The sequence below is a fragment of the Haematobia irritans genome, chromosome 1, assembly GCF_050003625.1.
Source record: "Haematobia irritans isolate KBUSLIRL chromosome 1, ASM5000362v1, whole genome shotgun sequence".
NCBI lineage: Eukaryota > Metazoa > Arthropoda > Insecta > Diptera > Muscidae > Haematobia > Haematobia irritans.
The window spans coordinates 250,301,175-250,328,880 of NC_134397.1; the positions used below are offsets into that span (position 1 = coordinate 250,301,175).

The window sequence follows — 27,706 nt, forward strand, 5'->3', positions numbered from 1 at the left end:
TGATTTAATGTTTTCATTAATTACAAGCGAGTCTTTTACTAAAATACTTTTTTTATATCTAAGCAAAATTTTGATTGTAAAAAAATTCCATGTTATTATAGTGCTCCTTTGATGGCTAGCGGTCACGGTTGCCACAGTTGGTAGAATTCTAGCAAAAATGGTAGATTTTTTACTGTTTGATAGAATGATAGAATTCTTGATGCAAAACAGGCTACAGAAATACAATTTTGAAAAAATTTTCTACAGAAATAAAATTTAGAAAACATTTTCTATAGAAATAAAATTTTGACAAAATTTACTATAGAAATAAAATTTTGACAAAATTTTCTAGAGAAATAAAATGTTGACAAAATTTGCTATAGAAATAGAATGTTGACAACATTTTCTATAGAAACAAAATTTTGACAAAGTTTTCTATAGATGTAAAATTTTGACAAAATTTTCTTTAGAAGTAAAATTTTGACAAAATTTGCTACAGAAATAGAATTTGGACAAAATTTTCTATAGAAACAAAATTTTGGCAAAATTTGCTATCGACATAAAATTTTGACAAAATTTGTTATCGAAATAAAACTTTGTAATAATTATACCCTTCACCACTACTGTGGTACAGGGTATAATAAGTTTGTGCATTTGTATGTAACGCCAAGAAGGAGTAATCATAGACCAACCTTTTAGTATACGGATCGGCTTAGAATTAAACTCTGAGTCGATTTAGCGATGTCCGTCTGTCTGTCTGTTGATGTATTTTTGTGTACAAAGTACAGCCCGCAGTTTTAGTCCGATTGTCCTAAAATTTGGTATAGGTTCCTGTTTCGGCTCAAGGACGATCCCTATTGATTTTGGAAAAAATCGGTTCAGATTTAGATATAGCTGCCATATATATTTTTCACCGATCTGGTCATAATTGGCGTGTATATCAACCGATCTTTCTCAAATTCCGTACATCCGAATATTTTATGGGTCTCGAAAAACATGCAAAATATCAGCCAAATCGGTTCAGATTTATATATAGCTCCCATATATAGCTTTCGCCCGATTTACACATATTTGCCCACAGAGGCCAATTTTTTACTCCGATTTAGTTGAAATTGTGCATAGGGAGTAGAATTAGCATTGTAACTATGCGTGCTAAATTTGGTTGAAATCGGTTCAGATTTGGATATATCTCCCATATATAGCTTTCGCACGATTTACACTCATATGACCACAGAGGCCAATTTTGAACTCCGATTTAGTTGAAATTTTGCACAGGGAGTAGAATTAGCATTGAAACTATGCCTGCCAAATTTGATTGAAATCGGTTCAGATTTAGATATAGCTCCCATATATATGTTTTTCTGATTTCGACAAAAATGGTCAAAATACCAACATTTTCCTTGTAAAATCGCCACTACTTAGTCTAAATGTTGTAAAAATGACTCTAATTTTCCTAAACTTCTAATACATATATATCGAGCGATAAATCATAAATAAACTTTTGCGAAGTTTCCTTAAAATTGCTTTAGATTTAAATGTTTCACATATTTTTTTAATAATATTGTGTTCCACCCTAGTGCATTAGCCGACTTAAATTTTGAGTCTATAGATTTGTAGAAGTCTATCAAATTCTGTCCAGATCGAGTGATATTTAAATGTATGTATTTGGGACAAACCTTTATATATAGCACCCAACACATTTGACGGATGTGATATGGTATCGAAAATTTAGATCTACAAAGTGGTGCAGGGAATAATATAGTCGGCCCCGCCCGACTTTAGGCTTTCCTTACTTGTTTTTTACTAAAATTGTGTTCCACCCTAGGTCATTAGCCAACTTAAATTTTGAGTCTATAGATTTTGTAAAAGTCTATCAAATTCTGTCCAAATCGAGTGATATTTAAATGTATGTATTTGGGACAAACCTTTATATATAGCACCCAACACATTTGACGGGTGTGATATGGTATCGAAAATTTAGATCTACAAAGTGGTGCAGGGTATAATATAGTCGGCCCCGCCCGACTTTAGACTTTCCTTACTTGTTTTCTATAGATATAATATTTTGACATTTTTTTATAGAAATAAATTTCTGACATAAGTTTCTATAGATATAAATTTTTGACAACATTTTTTATAGAAATAAAATTCTGACATAATTTTCTATAGATACAAAATTTTGCACAAATTTTCTATAGAAACAAAATTTTGACAAAATTTACTATAGAAATAAAATTTTGACATTTTCTTTAGAAATAAAATTTTGCAAAAATTTCTATAAAATTAAATTTTTACAAAATTTTCTATAGAAATAAAATTTTGACAAAACTTATTAAGAAACATTTTGTCAAAAATTTCTTTAGAAATAAAATTTTGGAAAATTTTTCTATAAAAATAAAATTTTGACAAAATTTTCTTATAAATAAAATTTTGACAAACTTTTCTATAGAAATAAAATTTTGACACAATTTTCTATAGAAATAACATTTTGACACGATTTTCTAAAGAATAACATTTGGACACATTTTTCTATGGGAATAAAATTTTCGCAAAGTTTTCTAATAGAAATAGAATTTTGACAAAATTTTCTATAAAACAAAAAAAAAAATAACAACATTTTTATAGAAATACAATTTTGACAAAGTTTTCTACAGAAATTAGATTTGAATTTTCTATAGACATAAACACACAATTTTCTATACAAATAGAATTTTGACAAAATTTTTTATAAAACTAAAATTTAGGCAGAATTTTCTATAGAAACAAAATGTTTATAAGCATTTCTATAGACAAAATTTTCTACAGCAATTAAATTTTGACAAAATTTTCTATAGAAATAAAAATTTGACAAAATTTTCTACAGAAATAAAATTTTGACAAAATTTTCTATAGAAGTAAAATTTTGACAAAATTTGCTACAGAAATAGAATTTTAACAAAATTTTCTATAGAAACAAAATTTTGACAAAATTTGCTATCGAAATAAAATTTTGACAACATTTTTTATAGAAATAAAATTCTGACATAATTTTCTATAGATATAAAATTTTGACAAAATTTGCTATCGAAATAAAATTCTGACATAATTTTCTATATAAACAAAATTTTGACAAAATTTACTATAGAAATAAAATTTTGACAACATTTTCTATAGGAATAGCATTCTGACAAGATTTTCTAAAGATATAACATTTTGACAAACTTTTCTATGGAATAAAATTTTCGCAAAGTTTCTATAGAAATAGAATTTTGACAAAATTTTCTATAAAGCAAAAAATTTTGACAAAATTTTTATAGAAATACAATTTTAACAAAGTTTTTTACAGAAATAAAATTTGAATTTTCTATAGACATAAACACACAATTTTCTATACAAATAAAATGTTTACAAAATTTTTTATAGAAATAAAATTTAGACAGAATTTTCTATAGAAACAAAATGTTGATAAGCATTTCTATAGAAATGAAATTTGGACAACATTTTTTATAGAAATAAAATGTTTACATAGATATAAAATTTTGTAAAAATTTTCTTTAGAATTAAAATTTTGACAAAATTTACTATAGAAATAAAATTTTGACAAAATTTTCTTTAGAAAAAAATGTTGCAAAAATTTTCTATAAAATTTTGACAAATGTTTCTACAGAAATAAAATTTGAATTTTCTATAGACATAAAATGTTGACAAAATTTTCGATAGAAATAAAATGCTTACACAATTTTCAATAGAAATAAAATTTTGACAAAGTTTTCTACAGAAATAAAATTTGAATTTTCTATAGAAATAAAATTTTGACAAAATTATCTATAAAAAAAAAATTTAGACAGAATTTTCTATAGAAACAAAATTTTTATAAACATATCTATAGAAATAAAATTTGGACAAAATTTTCTATGGAAATAAGATTTTGACAAAATTTTCCATAGAAATAACATTTTCACAAAATTTTCTTTAGAAACAAAATTTTGATAAAATTTTCTTTAAATTCAATATTTTAATTTTCGTGTTATGTCAAAGTACCATGGTGAATAAGTTCTTCTTCTTTGTAGAAGTGATAACTTTCCCTTTTTGGCGCAAACTGAAATCATGGCGCAAGCGGTGTGTCGTCGAATGACAATCTATTCTAATTGCTAATGCCATCGCTTTTTTAACTCAGCACTAAGCACTGTTGTTGCTTGCCCACGGGGAAATGGTTTTTTTTCTTGAAATAATTCAACTCATAACAAGACATTACATATTTTGATTCAACTCCAATGTTGAATATTCAATATTCAAATCAAAAACACTTGGAACAAGAAAAGACGACATTTTTGTAGACAAGATTGTTGTATTTATTCGTCATAGAAAAATGTTGCACCTATCGCTAGAGTTATGTTTATAGAGTAACATACTTAGACTATTTATTATGAGTTTTAAATAGAAATGTGTGCGTGACATGAGATTTTAGTGATGTGTGTGAATAGAACTAAACAAAAATATGCCATGCGTGAGCAGTGTTGCCAGGATTTTCATGGTTCTTGTCCGCAAATTGAGACGCTTTCGTCCCTAAAATTTTTCAATTTAAATTAAAATAATTTAAATAAGGGAGCAAAATGGCGACCCGAGTCCTTACGAAATAATTTCACAAAAATTGAAAATCTTCTTAGGCAAGCAGAGTAAATTGTAATTTGAGGGTCCAAGACCTCAAAAGCATTGACTTGGAATAAAGGGACGATTTTTTGTATGTTTCACCTTAGACATACACTGTTAGACTGTTGTGTATATATATTTTTAAGACTCCAATTGGTTACCTCCAATCTTTTACTTGCAGCATACTCTCTAGGTCTCTCTTTCAAAACACATATATGTTTATAGGCTATTCCCAAATTAATATATATTTGCATGCAAACATAATATTTTATGTCCCAAACATAATATATTCTGACATATCAACATATATGTCCGAAACATGTTATGATAGTTTATGAACATTATATGCTTGGACTTAAAAACATTATGTTAAAAAATTTGAGTTCCAAACATATAACTTTTACACCCAAACATATGAAAAACGGTATTTTTCGCCCGTGTACTGTCTTATAAATTTTCTTGAATTTGTCCAAAAATATTTACTTATTTTTGTGAAATTCGCGTGAGATCTGCCTTTGGAATTCAGTTTTCTAGAATTAACCAAAATTTTCTAAAACTAACCAAAAATTTCTTTCTTAGTGGGTTCACTGTTTTTTGAGTGTAAGTATTACCTATGCATTGTATGGAACTATGTTACTCCGTGCTTTCAATTAATAAAATGCCTTACATTTTTATGAAAAATATTCATATTGTATTTAATTAGTTTCTTGAACCCGCATTTTCCACACACAGAAAAAAATATCACCAAAATATTTCCAATTAAGAAGTTCAACAATTTGTCATTTACTACATTAATTGATATAATTAACTTTTTAATCAAGAAAGAAGCATACAGTTAATAAAAGTTAATGCTTGAACATGTTTTAATTTGTAATTATTGATTGACAATTAACTTTTTAATCTCGGAAGATTATGTCAGCTATGTCAGTTAAGTAATGGATTGGATTTTTAATTAATTATATATTTATATTTTATATATTTTTTTAATTAATTATATATATAAATTAATTTAAATTAATTAATTTTGTTATTTCAAACAATACAAACATATTTTTAAACAAACTAAAAACACAAAGTCAGTTCAGAAAGTAATTGGAAAGAGTTATATTTTAATTAAAAAATTAATTGAGTTTTGCAATCAAAATCAATTAAATTTTTAATTAAATCAATTTAAAAAAATAATTGAAATTTACTAATGGAATCAATTAATTTTTTAATCAATTATTTTTTATGCCTAATAATAAAACTGTTCAATTAAAAAATTAATTGGATCAGTTAATTTCGTGATTGAATAAAAAAAAAAACATTTTTTTTGTTCAGGTATTTTTTTCTAAGTGCATAAAAGCATAACATTTTATAAACTATTAAATTAAATCATCACTGTGCATTGGTCGATCAAAGCAATTGAATATCAAGCTAATCAGTTGCTCAAAAAGCTTTGGCCGATATAGAATTGTATTGAAAGTGAAGTGATCCAGCCAGCAACATGGTAGCACTCAGTAAATTGTTTAATGAGTCCATTCACACACAATCCTGTAAAAGCCTTTCAATACATAGTACTAGTTGCCTACATTTTTGCCTTAGACAGATTCCTCTACTCGTATTATCGAATTGCAAATATTATGCACCAATATGTATCGTAAGTAAAATTTTCTACATCAGTGCCATATATAATTTTTTTTAGAAACCAAGTTAATATATTCCACTTAGCTCAAAGAACATACACTAAAATGTAATATTTTATTCCAAAACAAGTATATACGGCCGTAAGTTCGGCCAGGCCGAAGCTTATGTACCCTCCATCATGGATTGCGTAGAAACTTCTCCTAAACACTGCCATCCACAATTGAATTACTTAAGTTGCGGTAACGCTTGCCGATGGCAAGGTATCTTAAAACCTCCTAACACCATCTTCTAAAATGTATGTAAGTCCATACGTGGTATATATTAAATCAAAAAAGATCGATCCAATACGTATATAATTCAGTTTGACAAATTAGACATAAAATTTTGACAAAATTTTCTACAGAAATAAAATTTTAACAAAATTTTCTATAGAAATAAAATTTTCACAAAATTTTCTATAGAAATAAAATTTTGACAAAATTTTCTATAGAAATAAAATTTTGACAAAATTTTCTATAGAAATAAAATTTTGGTAGACTATTTTTGGCTCTAGTGGCAACCATGATTATGAACCGATATGGACCAATTTTTGTGTGATTGGACCAATTTTGGTATGGTTGTTAGCGACCATATACTAACACCACGTTCCTAATTTGAACCGGATCGGATGAATTTTGCTCCTCCAAGAGGCTCCGGAGGTCAAATCTGGAGAACGTTTTATATGGGGGCTATATATAATTATGGACCGATATGAACCAATTCTGGCACGCTTGTTAAAGATCATATACTAACACCATGTTCCAAATTACAACCGGATTGGATGAAATTTGCTTCTCTTGGAGACTTCGCAAGCCAAATCTGGGGATCGGTTTATATGGGGGCTATATATAATTATGAACCGATGTGGACCAATTTTTGCATGGTTGTTAGAGACCATATACCAATATCATGTACCAAATTTCAGGCGGATCGGATGAAATTTGCTCCTCTTTGAGGCTCCGGAACCCAAATCTGGGGATCGGTTTATATGGGCGCTATATATAATTATGGACCGATGTGGACCAATTTTTGCACGGTTGTTAGAGACCATATACCAACACCATGTACCAAATCTCAGCCGGATCGGATGCAATTTGCTTCTCTTTGAGGCTTCGCAAGCCAAATCTGGATATCGGTTTATATGGGGTCTATATATAATTATGGACCGATGTGGACCAATTTTTGCATGGTTGTTAGAGACCATATACCAACATCATGTACCGAATTTCAGGCGGATCGGATGAAATTTTCTTCTCTTTGAGGCTCCGCAAGCCAAATCTGGGGATCGGTTTATATGGGGGCTATATATATTTATGGACCGATGTGGAACAATTTTTGCATGATTGTTAGAGACCATATACCAACACCATGTACCAAATTTCAGCCGGATCGGATGAAATATGCTTCTCTTTGAGGCTCCGCAAGCCAAATCTGGGGATCGGTTTATATGGGGGCTATATATAATTATGGACCGATGTGGACCAATTTTGGCATGGTTGTTAGAGACCATATACTAACACCATGTACCAAATTTCAGCCGGATCGGATGAAATTTGCTTCTCTTTTAGGCTCCGCAAGCCAAATCTGGGGATCGGTTTATATGGGGGCTATATATAATTATGGACCGATGTGGACCAATTTTTGCATGGTTGTTACAGACCATATACCAACACCATGTACCAAATTTCAGCCGGATCGGATGAAATATGCTTCTGTTAGAGGCTCCACAAGCCAAATCTGAGGGTCCCTTTATATGGGGGCTATACGTAAAAGTGGACCGATATGGCCCATTTTCAATACCATCCGACCTACATCGATAACAACTACTTGTGCCAAGTTTCAAGTCGATAGCTTGTTTCGTTCGGAAGTTAGCGTGATTTCAACAGACGGACGGACGGACGGACGGACGGACGGACATGCTTAGATCGACTCAGAATTTCACCACGACCCAGAATATATATACTTTATGGGGTCTTAGAGCAATATTTCGATGTGTTACAAACGGAATGACAAAGTTAATATACCCCCATCCTATGATGGAGGGTATAAAAAAATGCTCCGCACAGTCATAAACAAATTATTATGATGCAAGTGTGCATTAAAAAAAAATATTTAAGTGATATTAAATATTATGCTACTTAAATTTTAGCATGTGCAGTTTACAATATATTAAGGACAAATCTCTTTAAAATAATGAAATTTTAATTAAAATAAATTTTTTTTATTAAATTTAGGACACAAATGTTGGAAATTTGCATCTCTCCGTGAAAGCCGTATGTCCTTGAAAAAAGACAAAATTTTCCTTAAAGTGAAGAAACACATTTTTGATTTAAAGAAATCGTCTTTAAATGAACTGAAATATTAAATTTTATATTTAAATAAAAAACGTTTCAAATACAATTTAAGGTTTTTTTTTGGAATTATGAAAACATTGTTTACTTTAAAATATCCGTTGAATTTGGATTTTTAAACTGACAGTTGTTTGTACGTGAATAGCTTTAAATGAGATCTGTATACTAATTTTAATTTTATTGATCCTACACCCAAAAAAAAGTTTAATTGGATCCAAAGATTTTGACCATCCATTAAGGATTTTGGTATTGGGTCCGAGCCAAATTTTTATTAATCCTACACTCAAAAAAAAGTTTACTTGGATCCAAAGATTTTGACCTTCCATTTAGGATTTTGGTATTGATTCCGAGCCAAAGATGCGGGTTCTTTAAAAAAAGGAAATTTTTTTGCTACCTTTCTGGCTTTAAATCTAGAATCTATAAAATTAAAATTAGGAGACATATCTCATTGGTTGAATTTTCATTCTATTTTTTGCGGTATATTAATAAAGTTATTCACGTACAAACAAATGTCAGATTAAAAATCCAAATTATGACGGATACTTCGAAGTAAAAAATATTTTCTTAATTCCAAAAAAAAACTTTAAACCAAAGATGCTAAAACTCAAAATAAGTCTTAGCCTATATTTGAAGCGTTTTTATCTTAAATCTAAAGATTCAATATTTCAGTTAATTTGAGAACGATTTCTTTAAATCAAAAATGTGTTTCTTTACTCTAAGGAAAATTTGCCTTAGTTTAAAGACGTGCAAATTTAACCAAGGTACGCAAATTTTCAAAATGTGTGTCCTAAATTTAATGAAAAAAAAATTTAGAAGCAAATATTATAAACTTTTGTTTAATTAAAATTTCATTATTTCAAAGAAATTTGTCCTTAATATTCAGTGTGTAAATTGCGCATCCTAAAATTGAGGTTGTGTAATCTTTAATATCACTTAAATATTTTTTTCAGTGTAGATTTAAAGCCAGATAGATCGCTAAAAAATGTCTTTATTTTAAAGAAGCCGCATCTTTGGCTCGGAATCAATATCAAAATCCTTAAGGGAAGATCAAAATCTTTAGACTCGAGTAAACTTTTTTTTTTGAGTGTGTAAAGTATTGGCTCAATCAGTGTTCTTGTCTTTTAAATGATGATATTACGTTCGTATTTTCAAACGAAAATAGTCACTTTTCACGATTAATCTTTTTATACCCTAAACCACATAGTGGTCAGGGTACACTGAAAAAAATATTGTCGTGAAGTCAAAGTATAAAGTTTTTTTCCTTGACCAAAGGTCGATAAACTTTTCAATGAAGTCGTATTGTCCTTATAATTAAGTGATTTGATTTAAAAATGGATATCATAACATGAAAGAAAAAATGTTTGGGCTAAGGTCAACTTGACTTTAATAATTTAGAAAATTGTCTTTAAATTTGTTGTCTTTTTGCATCTTGACTACAAAGAAAAAAATCGTTCAAATATAGGATATGTTTTTCAACACTTTATTTTAAAGACGTTTTTTACTTGAAACACAGCATAATTTCTACTAGAAGTCGAGTCTTAATTTGGAAAATAAAGCCGTCGTTAACTTGTTTTTAAAGGACTTTGATAGCATATGAAGAAAAAAAGCTGAAAAAGCGAAAAATTAAAATTTGCTTCCTAGAAGCAAGTACACAAAACCCGATTTTAAAAGAGAATTGTGTCTTAAAAGTATCTTTACTTGTATTCTCCGCTTCTTTGGCTCGGAATCAATACCAAATTTTTTAAAGTAAAGACAAAATCTTTGGAACCGGGTATGCTTTTTTTTCAGTGTATAATAACTTTGATCTGCCAAAAAATGTGCCTACCAGAAATATTGATGGTAGACCCCATAAAATATATACCGATCGACTCAGAATTAGCTCCTGAGTCGATCTAGCGCTTGGTTCCCGTCTGTCCATGTATTTGTTATTCACAGGATTCCGGTCACAATTATTAACCGATTTTGATGAAATTTGGTACAGGGTGTTTTCTGGGCACAAGGACGAACGTTATTGAATTTGGAAGAAATCGGGTCAAATTTAGATATAGCTACCGCCCGATTTCGACAAATGGGGTCACATTGCGCTATTTTACAAACAGATCGTCAACAAAATTGGCCAAAAGTAATCTTTTTCATCACCCTTCAAGTCTGTAAAATGTCTCTCTCATATATATATATATATATATATATATATATATATATATATATATATATATATATATATATATATATATATATATATATATATATATATATATATATATATATATATATATATATATATATATATATATATATATATATATATATATATATATATATATATATATATATATATATATATATATACATATATATATATACATATCGCCCGATTTTCCGCCCGATTATTAAAACAAGTAAGGAAAGCCTAAAGTCGGGCTGGGCCGACTATATTATACCCTGCACCACTTTGTAGATCAAAATTTTCGATACCATATCACATCCGTCAAATGTGTTGGGTACTATATATAAAGGTTTGTCCCAAATACATACATTTAAATATCACTCGATCTGGACAGAATTTGATAGACTTTTACAAAATCTATAGACTCAAAATTTAAGTTGGCTAATGCACTAGGGTGGAACACAATTTTAGTAAAAAAATATGGAAAACATTTAAATCTGAAGCAATTTTAAGGAAACTTCGCAAAAGTTTATTTATGATTTATCACTCGATATATATGCATTACAAGTTTAGGAAAATTAGAGTCATTTTTACAACTTTTCGACTAAGCAGTGGCGATTTAACAAGGAAATTGTTGGTATTTTGACCATTTTTGTCGAAATCAGAAAAACATATATATGGGAGCTATATCTAAATCTGAACCGATTTCAATCAAATTTGGCGCACATGACTATATTACTAATTGTACTCCTAGTGCAAAATTTCAACCAAATTGGGCCAAAACTCTGGCTTCTGGGGTCATATAAGTCCATATCGGGCGAAAAATATATATGGAAGCTATATCTAAATCTGAACCGATTTCAATCAAATTTGGCACACATGACTATACTACCAATTGTACTCCTTGTGCAAAATTTCAAGCTAATCGGGATAAAACTCTGGCTTCTGGGCCCATATAAGTGCATATCGGGCGAAAGATATATATGGGAGCTATATCTAAATCTGAATCGATTTCAACAAAATTTGGCACATATAGCAAAAATGCTAAATCTACTCCGTGTGCAAAATTTCAACCAAATTGGGCCAAAACTCTGGCTTTTAGAACCATATTAGTCCATATCGGGCGAAAAATATATATGGAAGCTATATCTAAATCTGAACCGATTTCAATCAAATTTGGCACACATGACTATACGACTAAGTGTTATGTTTGTACAAAATTTCAAGCAAATCGGTATAAAACTCTGGCTGCTAGGTCCATATTAGTGCATATCGGGCGAAAGATATATATGGGAGCTATATCTAAATCTGAACCGATTTCTTCCAAAATCAATAGGGTTCTATTCTGACCCAAATTAGGAATATGTGCCAAATTTGAAGGCGATTGGACTTAAATGTCGACCTAGACTTTGATCACAAAAATGTGTTCACAGACAGACGGACGGACGGACAGACAGACGGACATAGTTATGTCGACTCAGGGACCCACACTGAGCACTATTGCCAAAGACACCATGTCTCTATCTCGTCTCCTTCTGGGTGTTACAAACATATGCACTAACTTATAATACCCTGTTCCACAGTGTGGCGCAGGGTATAAAAAATGAGGTTGTAATAAAAAGCTCCTTTAAACAAAACGACAAATTTTATAATTTTTATTAAGAAATTTTATTTTTTTATCAACCAAAATAATAATAAATCTTCGATTTTCGATTTTTCAAAGAAACATTAAAACATATACGCTGGAATTTTTAATGGCAGCTGGGTGTTTTAACTCAAATTCGAGTGATAGCACTTATTCGTCTGCAAATGAGTGTTTTTATACCCTCCACCATAGGATGGAGGTATATTAACTTTGTCATTCCGTTTTTAACACATCGAAATATTGCTCTAAGACCCCATAAAGTATATATATTCTTGGACGTGGTGAAATTCTGAGTCGATCCGAGCATATCCGTCCGTCCGTCTGTTGAAATCACGCTAACTTCCGAACGAAACAAGCTATCGACTTGAAACTTGGCACAAGTAGTTGTTATTGATGTAGGTCGGATGGTATTGCAAATGGGCCATATCGGTCCACTTTTACGTATAGCCAACATATAAACGGACTCCCAAATTTGGCTTGCGATTGCTCTAAGAGAAGCAAATTTCATCCGGTTCGCAGATCTGGAGTGAGAACAAAGTCAATAAGAGACCCTTCAAAGTGTTACATATCAGCCACCCTGTATTTGTTTTCAATGGGTGTATGTGCTAACAAATTTCTTTGAGAACATCCTTAGATTAGAATTTTTAATATTTACCAACATCTTACTTTTCTTTTTCAGATACCAATGGTACTAAATTTGCGCAAATTGAATAAAAAGAAGGTAACAGATATTTTTCAACATTATTTTGAATGCGCTTTGACCTCTTCCATCCTGTGCTGTACTCTACAAACCAGCATGTGCGCTCTCAGGTATTTTCATAAACAAAAGCTCTTTCATACATAGCAATTCTTTCTTTCTTCAAATATGCAAAAATGTTCTTTAACCCTCTAATGCATCAATTTGTTTGCCAGCTGATTAAATTTTCAATGTTAACGACACGAAAACTAAACAAGAAAAATTTATTCGGTAAAATTCAGTACATGCTGCAAAGCCTCTTGAACTGTATTAACTAAGTTTTCTTTTTATTTTACCAATTTTTGTTGCCTTAAGGTGTGTTTTACTAAAAGCTTCCTTATTAAATGAAGACCGCCTAAAGGCGGGCTTGGGCATTAGAGGGTTAAAGTATTTCAAAACGATCGCCAAAAACACGAGGCAGAATGCCGTGACGGCCAGCGGCGTGTCGCCAAATTAGCGTGTAAATATAACCATGCCGATAGACCGTCACTTGTTTAATGGTGTTTTCTTTTCTTGTAAAATGCGCACTTTCTTTGCATTTAGCCCGGAAAATTTACATTTTAAGGTTATTTTCTAAAAAAAACCAGGCAAAAGTGCTAAAAGACTTCGAATAGTGTTGTAAAAATAGTGCCACGAAATTGCGGGCATTATCAGCACTGCCGACAAACGAGAGTGCTGCGATTGCCCTGTTTGCTCCTTTGAATTCTATTCTGCCCGCTGAAATGGTAGCATTTTTTAGGTTTGCTGGCAACAGTTTAAAAATGCGAATTCTGTACAGACAAAATAAAGGCAAATCACTTTTATCAGAAAAGAAAACACCATAAGTGTATATCTTATAGGTCACATGTTTAAGTTTATTTCTTAAGTGTATTTCTTATGGGAGTGTGTAATTATAACCATAGCGATAGGCGGCAGGCGAACACTTGTTTAGGTTAGGTGGCATCCCGATGTATCAGGCTCACTTAGACTATTCAGTCCATTGTGATACCACATTGGTGAACTTCTCTCTTATCACTAAGTGCTGCCCGATTCCATGTTAAGCTCAATGACAAGGGACCTCCTTTTTATAGCCGAGTCCGAACAGCGTTCCATATTGCAGTGAAACCACTTAGAGAAGTTTTGAAACCCTCAGAAATGTCACCAGCATTTCTAAGGTGGGATAATCCACCGCTGAAAAACATTTTCAGCGAAACCACGACTTTGTGTATGCAAGGCGGGCATGCTAACCATTGTACCACGGTGGCTCTCAACCTGTTAAAACATCGCATGAGTGCAATTAATTTTCTGCTGTATTACTACACACAAAAAATTTTTCTCTGATTCAATCACCAAATTAATTGATCCAATTAATTTTTTAATTGAAATGTCTTCAATCACGAAAATGATAGTATCAATCACAGTTTTAATTGGGCATAGAAAAAATTCTTGATTAAAAAATTAATTGATTTTTTCAGCAAAATTCAAATAATTTTTTAATTGATTCAATTAAAAATTTAATTGATGTTGATGGCAAAACGCAATTAATTTATTAATTAAAAAAGGTAACTATTTTTAATTACTTAGTTAGATTGGCTTAGAGTTTTTATTTGGATTAACAAATGATTGTTTGAAATACATTTTTAATTAAAAAAGTAAAAAAAAATCAGCATTTTTTTTTAACTGAATTAGTCTTCCGAATTTGATTAAAAAGTTAATTGTATCAATTAATTTTTTAATTAAACATTTTAAAAATTTCAATCATTGACTTAATTAACTTAATGTTTCTATCATGATTAAAAAGTTAATTGTATCAATTAATTTATTAATTGAAAAAATTTTCAACTTCAATTAACTTTTTAATTGGAAATATTTTGGTGATATTTTTTTCTGTGTATTGATAATTTTTTTTTCTTTCTTAATTTCAGGAATATTTTAGGTTGTTTTTATTTATACACTTTCGTATTCATACCATCATATCTTGGTGGTTGTGTGGCAAGTTTTGGATCTGCTAGAGCACGAGAACTTTTTGCAATAACATTGACTCAAGCTGTGAGTATAATCTATACATATTTCCTTGTTGCGCATTTTCTATCTTAGTTGACTCATTATTGATTCTCCCAACTGATCATAGAATATATCATTTAGGAATCAAATATAAATATTCATTATTAAGAAAAACCTAATGAAGCTTAGAGCTTCAAAACTATCGATAGTTTTATTTTTAATGTACTATCGATATTTATTTTCCGATAGCGGTACCATCGAGAAACCCAGATCACTAAACAAATACCGGCGATGCTATGAACAGACATGGATAAAAATAAACCAAAAATGAAAAATTCTGCTTTATTTTAATGCCTAAAGGCGTATTCCTTTAAAAACAGATTCTTCTTTGGTAAAGTTGACGATTTTGCATTAAGTTAATTGTCTCTCATTTTATTTTGTAGCAGTATCGATACTATCGATTTTTTTGAAACTATCGCAAATATTGAATGGTACGAATACCGATAGTTTTGCAGCCTAATGAAGCAATTAAAGGTTGTAACAGGTTGGCTGATAAGTCCCCGGTCTGACACATAGATGGCGTCGCTAGTATTAAATGCATTTTATTTTTATATAGTACCAACCTTCAAATGATTCGTGTCAAAATTAGTTTGTGAGATAGAGCGTCTTTTGTGAAGCAACTTTTGTTATTGTGAAAAAAATGGAAAAAAAGGAATTTCGTGTTTTGAAGGGAAAAAATACGGTGGAAGCAAAAACTTGGCTTGATAATGAGTTTACGGACTCTGCCCCAGGGAAATCAACAATAATTGATTGGTATGCAAAATTCAAGCGTGGTGAAATGAGCACGGAGGACGGTGAACGCAGTGGACGCCCCAAAGAGGTGGTTACCGACGAAAACATCGCAAAAAAAACCAAAAAATGATTTTGAATGACCGTAAAATGAAGTTGATCGATATAGCAGAGGCCTTAAAGATATCAAAGGAACGTGTTGGTCATATCATTCATCAATATTTGGGTATGCGGAAGCTCTGTGCAAAATGGGTGCCGCGCGAGCTCACATTTGACCAAAAACAACAATGTGTTGATGATTCTGAGCGGTGTTTGCAGCTGTTAACTAGTAATACACCCGAGTTTTTCCGTCGATATGTAGCAATGGATGAAACATGGCTCCATCACTACACTCCTGAGTCCAATCAACAGTCGGCTGAGTGGACAGCGACCGGTGAACCGTCTCCGAAGCGTGGAAAGCCTCAAAAGTCCGCTGGCAAAGTAATGGCCTCTGTTTTTTAGGATGCGCATGGGAAAATTTTTATCGATTCGCTTGAGAAGGGAAAAACCATAAACAGTGACTATTATATGGCGTTATTGGAGCGTTTGAAGGCCGAAATCGCGGCAAAACGGCCCCATATGAAGAAGAAAAAGTGTTGTTCCACCAAGACAACGCACCGTGCCACAAGTCATTGAGAACGATGGCAAAAATTCATGAATTGGGCTTCGAATTGCTTCCCCACCCACCGTATTCTCCAGATCTGGCCCCAGCGACTTTTTCTTGTTCTCAGACCTCAAAAGGATGCTCGCAGGAAAAAAATTTGGCTGCAATGAAGAGATGATCGCCGAAACTGAGGCCTATTTTGAGGCAAAACCGAAGGAGTACTACCAAAATGGTATCAAAAAATTGGAAGGTCGTTATAATCGTTGTATCGCTTTTGAAGGGAACTATGTTGAATAATAAAAACGAATTTTGACAAAAAAAATGTGTTTTTCTTTGTTAGACCGGGGACTTATCAGCCAACCTGTTATCATGGCTGAACAAGAAGGTTAAATCATGGGATCATATGATTACAATTTTTTTATTTCGACAAAATTTTAAGATGTCAAAATCAAATGTTTATGGTGGTTGTAGCTCTCCAAATGACACTGCATAGCAAATGCATTTAAAACCAACTCACGCATTCATAACTGGAGAATTATTCGAAGATGACTTTAGTATCTTGATAACATATTCCAGTCCCAAAATACCCCACACATCAATTTTTAAACAGCATCATTAACTGTTTTCGTTAATAGCTGGCGAAGAGCCATTTGACTGCCTTCCATTCCTAACTTTGGTGTGTATTATAGTCTTATTTGTCTCATATCGTAGGTATTATAGTCTTATTTGTCTCCTCGGATGAATTATCTACTTCGCAATCACTCATAGGTTACGCAATTAAATTTGAACCTCCACTTTTCTCCGGATTTGAATTATTTTTTCAGGACAATTGAAAGAATAAATAATTGCCAGTTTTACCAATGTCATACGATTTTTTTATCAGCTGATTTTGACTTCTTAAAATTGTAAACAACATATTGAAATTTTTGTTTTTCTAATCGTGATTCAAACTCTTTATTCAGCAATGGGTTGTATAATATAAACATGTACTAAGAGCTGATGTCAAATACACAAAAATATGGTTGACCCATATTTATACAATAATTCCTAATAAACCAACAAATTATATTGTTATGTTCTGGGGCCAAATCACCGCATTCGTCATCGAGTTCTGTTTCGTATAGAGAAACATTTCGATCGCATTAAATTTTTGGATCACCGCATTCGATCGTAATTTATTTTGTCTACTACTTTTTTTTACATTGCTGTAAACATATGGTAATAAGAAATTGGAAGATAGATGAATTTCAAAATAATTTTTTGTTATCAAATTATGTTATTTATATTGTTTTTGTGTGTGTTTTTTTTTTTTGTTTTCTTCGTCTTCGGATTCAGAGGATGAGTACAAAGTGGCATTAATAAGGAAAAATATTCGTGACAAAAGCAGTCCTTTAGCATTGTCTGAAGTAGAGTAAGTGATTCTATTTTAAAGTGAGTGCTTTTAAGTAATTGTGTTTTTAACATCCATAGATTTAAAAAACGTTTTCATCTGTCAAAAGAAACTTTTAAATATGTTCTTGAAAAAATAAGTTTTTTTTTTTGAAGCGGCTACTGAGCATTCCTTTCTTTGATCCGTTTCCCTAAATGCAAGTAATATTATATTTTCTTAAATGTATTTTGCCAAAATAGAATAATAATTACATTTTCACCAACTTTTTTCTTTTTGTTTACCTTTTTTCTGCTCAAAAATTACTACATACTTCGTTTTCGATAGCATGCTACCTATCGTGTTCAACTTCGAGTAGAAACAATTCGATAACGACTGCGGTGATCCGCGTAAACTACACTACGATGACGAATTACTCGATTTCGACTGCGGTGATTTGGCCCCTGGTTTACGAATGCATAAAACGAAAAAAAGTCAATATCTCTTGAACCAGCAATGCTTTTCTGAGAAATTTCTTCCAGTTAAATTCCTTAACATATGCTTTTCTTCCACTTTTTAGAAGCGATGAGAAAGCAGTCACTTTTAAAGCGATGAGAAAGCAGTCACTTTTAACAACGATAGCCACTTGTGGTTTTCCAGTCAAATATAAATCATATCAAATATAATATCAAGCTTGAATTCCATTCGTGATGGATTTTATTTCTCTATGCAAAAGAACAAAATGCTTTTGGAAGTTTATAAACTTCCATAAACATGGACCGATATAGTCCTTCTTCGTTTTTATATTCCAAAATAATAGCACATTTAGGGGACGTAAAAATTTCACTCACATCAGGCTTTAAATTTGTTTACTATGTACGAGTATTATCCTATCTACACAGAAAAAAATATAACCAAAATATTTCCAATTAAAAAGTTGATTGACGTTGAATTTTTTTTTTTTCAATTAATAATTTAATTGATTCAATTAACATTTTAATCCAACTCGGAAGACTAAGTCAGTAAAAAAAAGTGATGGATTTTTTTTTTTTTTTTAATTTTTAAATAGAAAATTATTTCCAAATATATTTTTTTAATCAAACTAAAAACACAAAGTCAGATTAGAAAGTAATTGAAAATAGTTACCATTTTAATTCAAAAAATTAATTGAGTTTTGCAATCAACATCAATTAAATTTTTAATTGAATCAATCAAAAAATTAATTGAAATTGATTCGGTTATTAGGATTCATCCCTATACATTTGGTTTAAAGCGTATATTTTCTTTTCGCAGAACATTCACAGCTTCTTCCTAAAGAAGCAATCTTTCGCGAGCCGCCTTTTAGCAAATTCCAGTAGTTTACAAACCATTATATTCATGATTTGTAGTGCAATAATCCTGCAAGGTAAACAGCTTCACAATACTAAGGGTTTTTGGATACTTGAACCTAATCGAAAGCCTAAAAAACTGAATGATGCAAACAACGACAAGAAATGCCAAAATCATGCGAATTTCTCCTGTAAAACATATCTCATGCAAGGTATGCGAAAATATTTCCTCATGGGTTTGGCAATAGAAGCTTTAAAAGCGTTGACGAGTAAAACGGATAATACCAATCGTATATGGGGCAAATTGAAGAACTTCCGTATTGGTTCTGTAATGTTCTTGATAACCTACATAGGTATTTATAGGGTAAGTCCTTAATAATCTCCAATTATTGCCATAATTCTAACTTTATAATCTCTCTAATTTGTATGTGTAGTTCGTCGACTGCTTCCTTAATCGTCAATTTAGCGAAAACGATAGACGTAAACATATAACATCAGCATTTCTAGCCGGTATTTGTTATAAAACCTCTCCTCAATTAAATTTATTATGTTATGCCATTACCCAAGCCATTCGAACATTGTGGTCATGTATTAAAATCGAACATGCTAGTTCGAATAGTCAGATTATGCAAGTTTTAATGCAGATACCATTTGACAAAATTATATTACCATTTAGTTTAGCTAGAATTACGCACATATATATTTTCCGACCAGAATTTTGTTCATCCTTTGCAGCGACTGTGTTAAATGGTTCTGGCAACAATAGGTAAGTACAAAAAAATCTAAAACCTATCCAATAGAAAAATACGATCATTTATACTACGTTCACACTAGGCACGAAAGAGGATTTTGACCGAAATCCTCATAGATTTCAGTAGATTTCCAATTGGGAAATAAAAAAAATAAGAAATAAAAGTACTATTTTTGCAACCCTGCCAGAGAATGAAACCGACCCATTTTTGTCGACGGCGGCTGACACTAACTTTTTACCTCCGGCGGCAATCCATTATAAAATCAATTTGAAGTTAGTTGAAGTTTGCGATTAGTTTCACAACCAATCACATTAATATTTCATTCAAATTTTCTGAGCTAATTTTTTGCAAAATTATTATAGCAGCTTAATATTTGGATGGAAAGATAAATATTTTGACAAAAAATACGACAATTATTAATAAATTTTTCTGATTAATTGAGTCGAGATGAGTCGACATATTCGGCGGCGGCTTCGACTGGCAAAATCCGGTAAGTGGCGGCTAAAAACGGCTGCTCGGCTGGGTGGCTTCATTCTCTGAACCCTGCCTTTATTTTCGTTGTGATGTATCTGTGTGTGCAAGAGAATGAAACCGACACATTTTTGTCGGCAGCGTCTGACACTAAAGCTGAACGGTAGAGTGAAACATAGAGTTCTCCAGGGTGAGGCACTGTTTAACCTCTACCTATCCTCTATTCCACACCCTCCAGACGGCGTCGAGATTGTACGCAGACGATTGTACAATCATGGCATCTGGGCGAAATGTTGATTATAGACAATAGAATATACATAGATGATCCACTTGTCTCTTTAAAACCAGTAAGGAAAGTCTAAAGTCGGGCGGGGCCGACTATATTATACCCTGCACCACTTTGTAGATCTAAATTTTCGATACCATATCACATCCGTCAAATGTGTTTGGGGCTATATATAAAGGTTTGTCCCAAATACATACATTTAAATATCACTCGATCTGGAAGAATTTGATAGACTTCTACAAAATCTATAGACTTAAAATTTAAGTCGGCTAATGCACTAGGGTGGAACACAATGTTAGTAAAAAAATATAGGAAACATTTAAATCTGAAGCAATTTTAAGGAAACTTTGCAAAAGTTTATTTATGATTTATCGCTCGATATATATGTATTAGAAGTTTAGGAAAATTAGTCATTTTTACAACTTTGCGACTAAGCAGTGGCGATTTTACATGGAAATTGTTGGTATTTTGACCATTTTTGTCGAAATCAGAAAAACATATATATGGGAGCTATATCTAAATCTGAACCGATTTCAACCAAATTTGGCACGCATAGCAACAATGCTAATTCTACTCTCTGTGCAAAATTTCAACTAAATCGGAGTCAAAAATTGGCCTCTGTGGTCATAGGAGTGTAAATCGGCCGAAAGCTATATATGGGAGATATATCTAAATCTGAACCGATTTCAACCAAATTTGGCACGCATAGCTACAATGATAATTCTACTCCATGTGCAAAATTTCAACTAAATCGGAGCAAAAAATTGGCCTCTGTGGTCATATGAGTGTAAATCGGGCGAAAGCTATATATGGGAGATATATCCAAATCTGAACCGATTTCAACCAAATTTGGCACGCATAGTTTCAATGCTAATTCTACTCCCTGTGAAAAATTTCAACTAAATCAGAATTAAAAATTGGCCTCTGTGGTCATATGAGTGTAAATCGGGCGAAAGCTATATATGGGAGATATATCCAAATCTGAACGGATTTCAACCAAATTTGGCACGCATAGTTACAATGCTAATTCTACTCCCTGTGCAAAATTTCAACCAAATCGGAGTTAAAAATTGGCCTCTTTGGGCAAATGAGTGTAAATCTGGCGAAAGCTATATATGAGAGCTATATCTAAATCTGAACCGATTTGGCTGGTATTTTGTAAGTTTTTCGAGACCCATAAAATATGCGGATGTACGGAATTTGAGGAAGATCGGTTGATATACACGCCAATTATGACCAGATCGGCGAAAAATATATATGGCAGCTATATCTAAATCTGAACCGATTTTTTCTAAAATCAATAGGGATCGTCTTTGAGCCGAAACAGGACCCTATACCAAATTTTAGGACAATCGGACTAAAACTGCGAGCTGTACTTTGCACACAAAAATACATCAACAGACAGACAGACAGACGGACAGACAGACGGACAGACAGACAGACGGACAGACAGACAGACGGACATCGCTAAATCGAATCAGAATTTAATTCTAAGCCGATCCGTTTACTAAAAGGTTGGTCTATGATTACTCCTTCTTGGCGTTACATACAAATGCACAAACTTATTATACCCTGTACCACAGTAGTGGTGAAGGGTATAAAAACATGTGTCAGTTCCATAAATTAATTTTCTGACATTTCGTTTTGATTTTTTCGTAAACAGTCAGTCCTTTACATTAATTTTCGTGCATTTGCTTTTGTGTTGTTCGTAAAGGCAATGCTGCTCAAAATTAAATTTCGTATTTTCGCGGTTTTGGTCACTATTTTTTGTTCAAATATGAACTTTTAATATATTGTTTTATTCATAAATCCTCTGGTGCATCATAAACGTTCTCATTTTTTGGTAAAATTGGCAAACTACAAAAAGGAAAACGAAAGAGAATGTAAGCGTGCTCTTATTTTCTTCGTTTATTGTTAATCTTCGGAACTGTCAAACATCGTTTGACACCGATGGATCATCTATATATATATTCTATTGTATATGATGTTGTTGACATATGCGATCGATTGAACGTTTACCTCGCTGATCTTACCAGTTATTTCACTGCAAGAAATTTGAGGATATCCCCCACCAAATCCTCAGCCACACTATTCACTACATGGACGGCAGAAGTACGCAGGCAGTTGAATATTAGTGTCGATGGCGAAACGATTCCGACCACAAATTACCCCAAGATTCTTGGGGTCACATTCGACAGCCTTTTCGGGTCGTCTGCCCATGCCACTGCAATTTGTAATAAGCTCCGTGGTAGAAACAAGGTCCTCAAGTCACTTGGCGGCAGTACTTGGGGTGTGGACAAAGAAACCTTGTTAAGGCAATTGGCCGGTCAGTGGTAAACTATGCAGCGCCAGTGGACACCTCAAACGAGTGACACGCAGTGGAATAACATACAGATCTGTCAGAACGCTGCCCTTAGAACTACAACAGGATGTCTCCACAGTACACCCCTGGATCACCTTTATGGGGAGACCAAGATCATCCCAGTGCGTCGACACGATTACATGTTGTCAAAGCAGGACCTCTTGGGTTGCTTTCGAAGCAGTCATCCAAATCACCATCTTGTGGATGAACAACCTCCACCCAGGAATGTAAGGGTTGATATACATCATCTAGAGCGCGAGATCCAGCGCAAAAAAAGAGAGCCTCTGGATCAAGCAGCGTACTAGGCCGGTTTGAACAGGATTCATGAGGATACTGTAGCTGAAGCAGTGAGAAGCTACAAAGTTAATCCTGTTCTCGGAGTCCGACCACCGCCCATAGCACCGGAGGAAAGAGACATCCCACGGCAGACTAGGGTAGTTTTAGCCCAATTAAGATCAGGCAAGTGCAGCCGCATATAGCAGCATAGCTGACGTATGCAACCAAGGGCCACATGACACGCGTCATCTTTTCTCTTGCCCAGCTAAATCAATCCGACTTACAACCCCACCTTATTCGCAGAGTTCCTCGATCTGGCTACAAGCTGAAGTACCAAAGCGTATAACATAAAAATGTATAAACTGATACAACAACAACATAGCTGAATGGTTTTTTATGTTAAAGGTGGATATTAAGTTCGAGTTTAGCTGCTAAAAACGTCATTTTTTCACGATTACTTTTCTTTAATAATCCATTTTAAGGAATACAAACTTTGTGAAAATTTGCTTTGGGCTTTTCCCCATCAAGTTATAATAAAATTTGCAACAAATATGTATAATTTCATGCATTTTTTTAATGATTTAGTTTTCACTTTAGCGATTTTAGCGGCTAAACTCGAACTTAATACTCACCTTGAAATAATAATAATCACCGTAAACTGAAAAGTGTCCCAATGTTTACTTTTTCTACTTGTAAACAAAAAAGAGCTTTAAAATCCTCAAATCAACGTAATCTCGTTATTTTATCAGTCTGAACACTTGATATTTGTAAAGAGATGTTAGTTCTAAATAGCGAGATTTCGTACCTAATCAGAACGTAGAATTGTAGCCAAAATCTTGCTAAATTGTGATGATTTAAATCATCTAATACAACTAATTTTATTATATTTCTGAAATTTATATTGTGGTCAGAAAATGAAGACCTCGAGACACGTCGGCGGGTTTTCCGTCGAATTTGCCACCGATAATGTCGGCTCATCTCGAAATGTAGCCGCCAATTACGTTTAAAAAATGCTTTATTTTCGCCTGGCCAAATATTGTCAGCTGTGGCTAAAAATCGGCGACACGACTCGGCCGCTTCAAACTCGACTCGGCCGCTTAATAAAATGAAAATTTGATTGTGACATTAGTTATATAACTAATACAAAGCGGTCCAGATTGAGAGAGTCAAGTTACAAACATTGTTGGCGCGGCTCGGTGGCGGTTGAGACGATACATACATTTGTATCGTCTCAACCGCCGCCGCCAATGATAAGAATTAAGTACCAGACACCGTGAACAAAAATGAGTTGGCCTCATTCTACCATCGTGGTATAACTATCAGCAGCCGACTATACCAAATTTTATCGGATCAGCCACTAAGCCGCCGTTGACCAAAATGGTTCGGTTCAATTCTAAGTTTTCATTTGTTGCCAACGTCAGCTTCATTATGAAATTGTTAAAGGTGGTGTACCATAGGTGATAACAGCTGATCTACATCCAGTCGTCAAATACATAATAACATAAAATTGTCACCTTCCAATATTTATACCCTTCACCACTACTGTGGTACAGGGTATAATAAGTTTGTGCATTTATATGTAACGCCAAGAAGGAAAAGTCTGGCACCCATCGTTTAGTATACCGAATTAAATTCTGAGTCGATTTAGCAATGTCCGTCTGTCTGTATATGTAATTTAGTGTGCAAAGTACAGCTCGCAGTTTAAGTCCGATCGTCCTCAAATTTGGCACAGAGTTTTACATTGGCTCAAAGACAATCGCTATTGATTTTGGAAAAAATCGGTTCAGATTTAGATATAGCTGCCATATATATTTATCAACGTATTTTCTCAAAATTTCGGCCAGCCAAATATTTTGGGGCTTTCGTAAGATGTGCAACCGCCACCGTGGTGCAATGGTTAGCATGCCCGCCTTGCACACACAAGGTCGTGGGCTCGATTCCTGCTACGACCGAACACCAAAAAGTTTTTCAGCGGTGGATTATCCCACCTCAGTAATGCTGGTGACATTTCAAAGCTTCTCTAAGTGGTTTCACTGCAATGTGGAACGCCGTTCGGACTCGGCTATAAAAAGGAGTTCCCTTGTCATTGAGCTTAACATGGAATCGGTCAGCACTCAGTGATTCACCACTGTGGTATCACAATGGACTGAATAGTCTAAGTGAGCCTGATACATCGGGCTGCCACCTCACCTAACCTAACCTAAGATGTGCAAAATATCAGCCAAATCGGTTCAGATTTAGATATAGCTCCCATATATCTTTCGTTCGATTTGAACTTATATGACCCCAAAAGCCAGAGTTTTGCCCTGATTCGCTTCAAATTTTGCACAAGGAGTACATTTAATAGTATCATTAAGTGTGCTAAATTTGGTTAAAATCAGTTCATATTTAGATATAGCTCCCATATATATCTTTCGCCCGATTTAGACTCATATGACCTCAAAAGCTAGAGGTTTGCCATGATTTGCTTCAAATTTTGCACAAGGAGTACGTATGAGTAGTATCGTTAAGCGTGCAAATTTTGGTTGAATAGCTCCCATATATATATATTTCGGCCGATTTACACCCATATAACCACGGAGGCCAAAATTATTCTCCCATTTATGTTTTTTGCTGAGATAGTTTATATTTAGATATAGCTCCCATATATATGTACGCCAGAGTAAGGGAAATATGTTAGAATATTTCATATTTTAGACCCATTTTCAATGGGAGTTTCCTCTAATTGATTCGATAGTTTCCATAGAATACATTTAATATGCTATTTAAGTGTGTCATCTTGATCTTATATGGCCAAAATACCCACATTTTACACAAAATTCTGTGATGATTTCCCCATATCGTAGTCATATCCTACACACGGTAATGCCAAACTTTCCACAGAATGGTCGAATTTTCAATAAACCTCCGACTTGTGGAAATATCGCCCGAATTGGCCAAATAATATATCACGACCCACAATTGACCGCATGTCTTGGCGAGGGAGCCACCGTGGTGCAATGGTTAGCATGCCCGCCTTGCATACACAAGGTCGTGGGTTCGATTCCTGCTACGACCGAACACCAAAATGTTTTTCAGCGGTGGATTATCCCACCTCAGTAATGCTGGTGACATTTCTGAGGGATTCAAAGCTTCTCTAAGTGGTTTCACTGGAATGTGGAACGCCGTTCCGACTCGGCTATAAAAAGGAGGTCCCTTGTCATTGAGCTTAACATGGAATCGGGCAGCACTCAGTGATAAGAGAGAAGTTCACCTCTGTGGTATCACAATGGACTGAATAGTCTAAGTGAGCCTGATACATCGGGCTGCCACATAACCTAACCTAACCTAATATATCTTGGCGAGATTTAACCAATAACCTTGTAAAATCGCCACTGCTGAGTAGCAAAAATTGTAAATATTACTCAAATTGTCCTATATCTCGAATACATATGTATCGCCCGATAAATCATAAATGCAATTTTGTACAATTGCATCAAAATTGCTCTAACTTTATATTTCCCATATTGCTTTAGTAACATTGTGTTTCATCCCAGGGTATTAGCCGATTTAATTTTTAATTCTAGCGATTTTGTAGAAGTACAAAAAATTGTCTCCAAATCTTTTCAGATGTAAATCAGATATGGTAACACAAATTTTTGTCTACATAATTGTGAAGGGTATAATATAGTTGACCCCGCCCGACTTTAGACTTTACTTACTTGTCTTTATCCGACAACTGAAATCGAAATGTGTCTTTTAGGTGTTATTTTTGTAACAATGTCTATGCCTAGTATTTTTGTCATGATGAGGTAGGTTGTACGCCACCTTTTCTAGTTTCTTGCACCTTCAAACTGCTCACTTCCATTATTATTATTATTTTTTTTTTTTTTTTTGTAATTTTGACAAATGTAGTTTTTGTTTGAGTAGAACTTAGGATATTGGAACAGTATATTTATTTTGTTGGGATGATCGATCAACGGCTTAATTTCAATTGCCATATTCTCTTTTTTCGTTTCAGGCCTTATGTAATTAAAAATATAGTGCAAAAATATAAGAAAACTTATGGCATCTAATACGCAAAATAAATCATATTTTGTTGTATGTATATTTTGGAACTTGGAAATTATGGCATATTATCTATGGATGTTGAGTTACCTTCTGATGATTAAATAGTAAATTCGAATGTAAACAATAATCAGTATCATAGGAAACATAAAAAAATAAATAGAAAGAAATCTTTTATAATTTCTTTCTATTTATTTTTTGTGGTTTTCTTGAATTATTTATGTTTCCTTA

At 32.9% G+C, this 27,706-nt stretch overlaps 1 protein-coding gene across 1 annotated transcript; it reads left to right on the forward strand.

Moving 5' to 3' along the window:
* Positions 1-6,012: 6,012 nt before the first annotated feature.
* LOC142219626 (transmembrane protein 135-like) lies at positions 6,013-27,496 on the forward strand. Its single transcript, XM_075288523.1, has 6 exons — positions 6,013-6,247; positions 13,116-13,246; positions 15,077-15,200; positions 19,247-19,645; positions 19,716-20,047; positions 27,429-27,496. Exons 1-6 carry the CDS (start codon positions 6,095-6,097, stop codon positions 27,481-27,483), a joined length of 1,194 nt encoding a protein of 397 aa, XP_075144638.1. The 5' UTR covers positions 6,013-6,094; the 3' UTR covers positions 27,484-27,496.
* Positions 27,497-27,706: the final 210 nt, after the last annotated feature.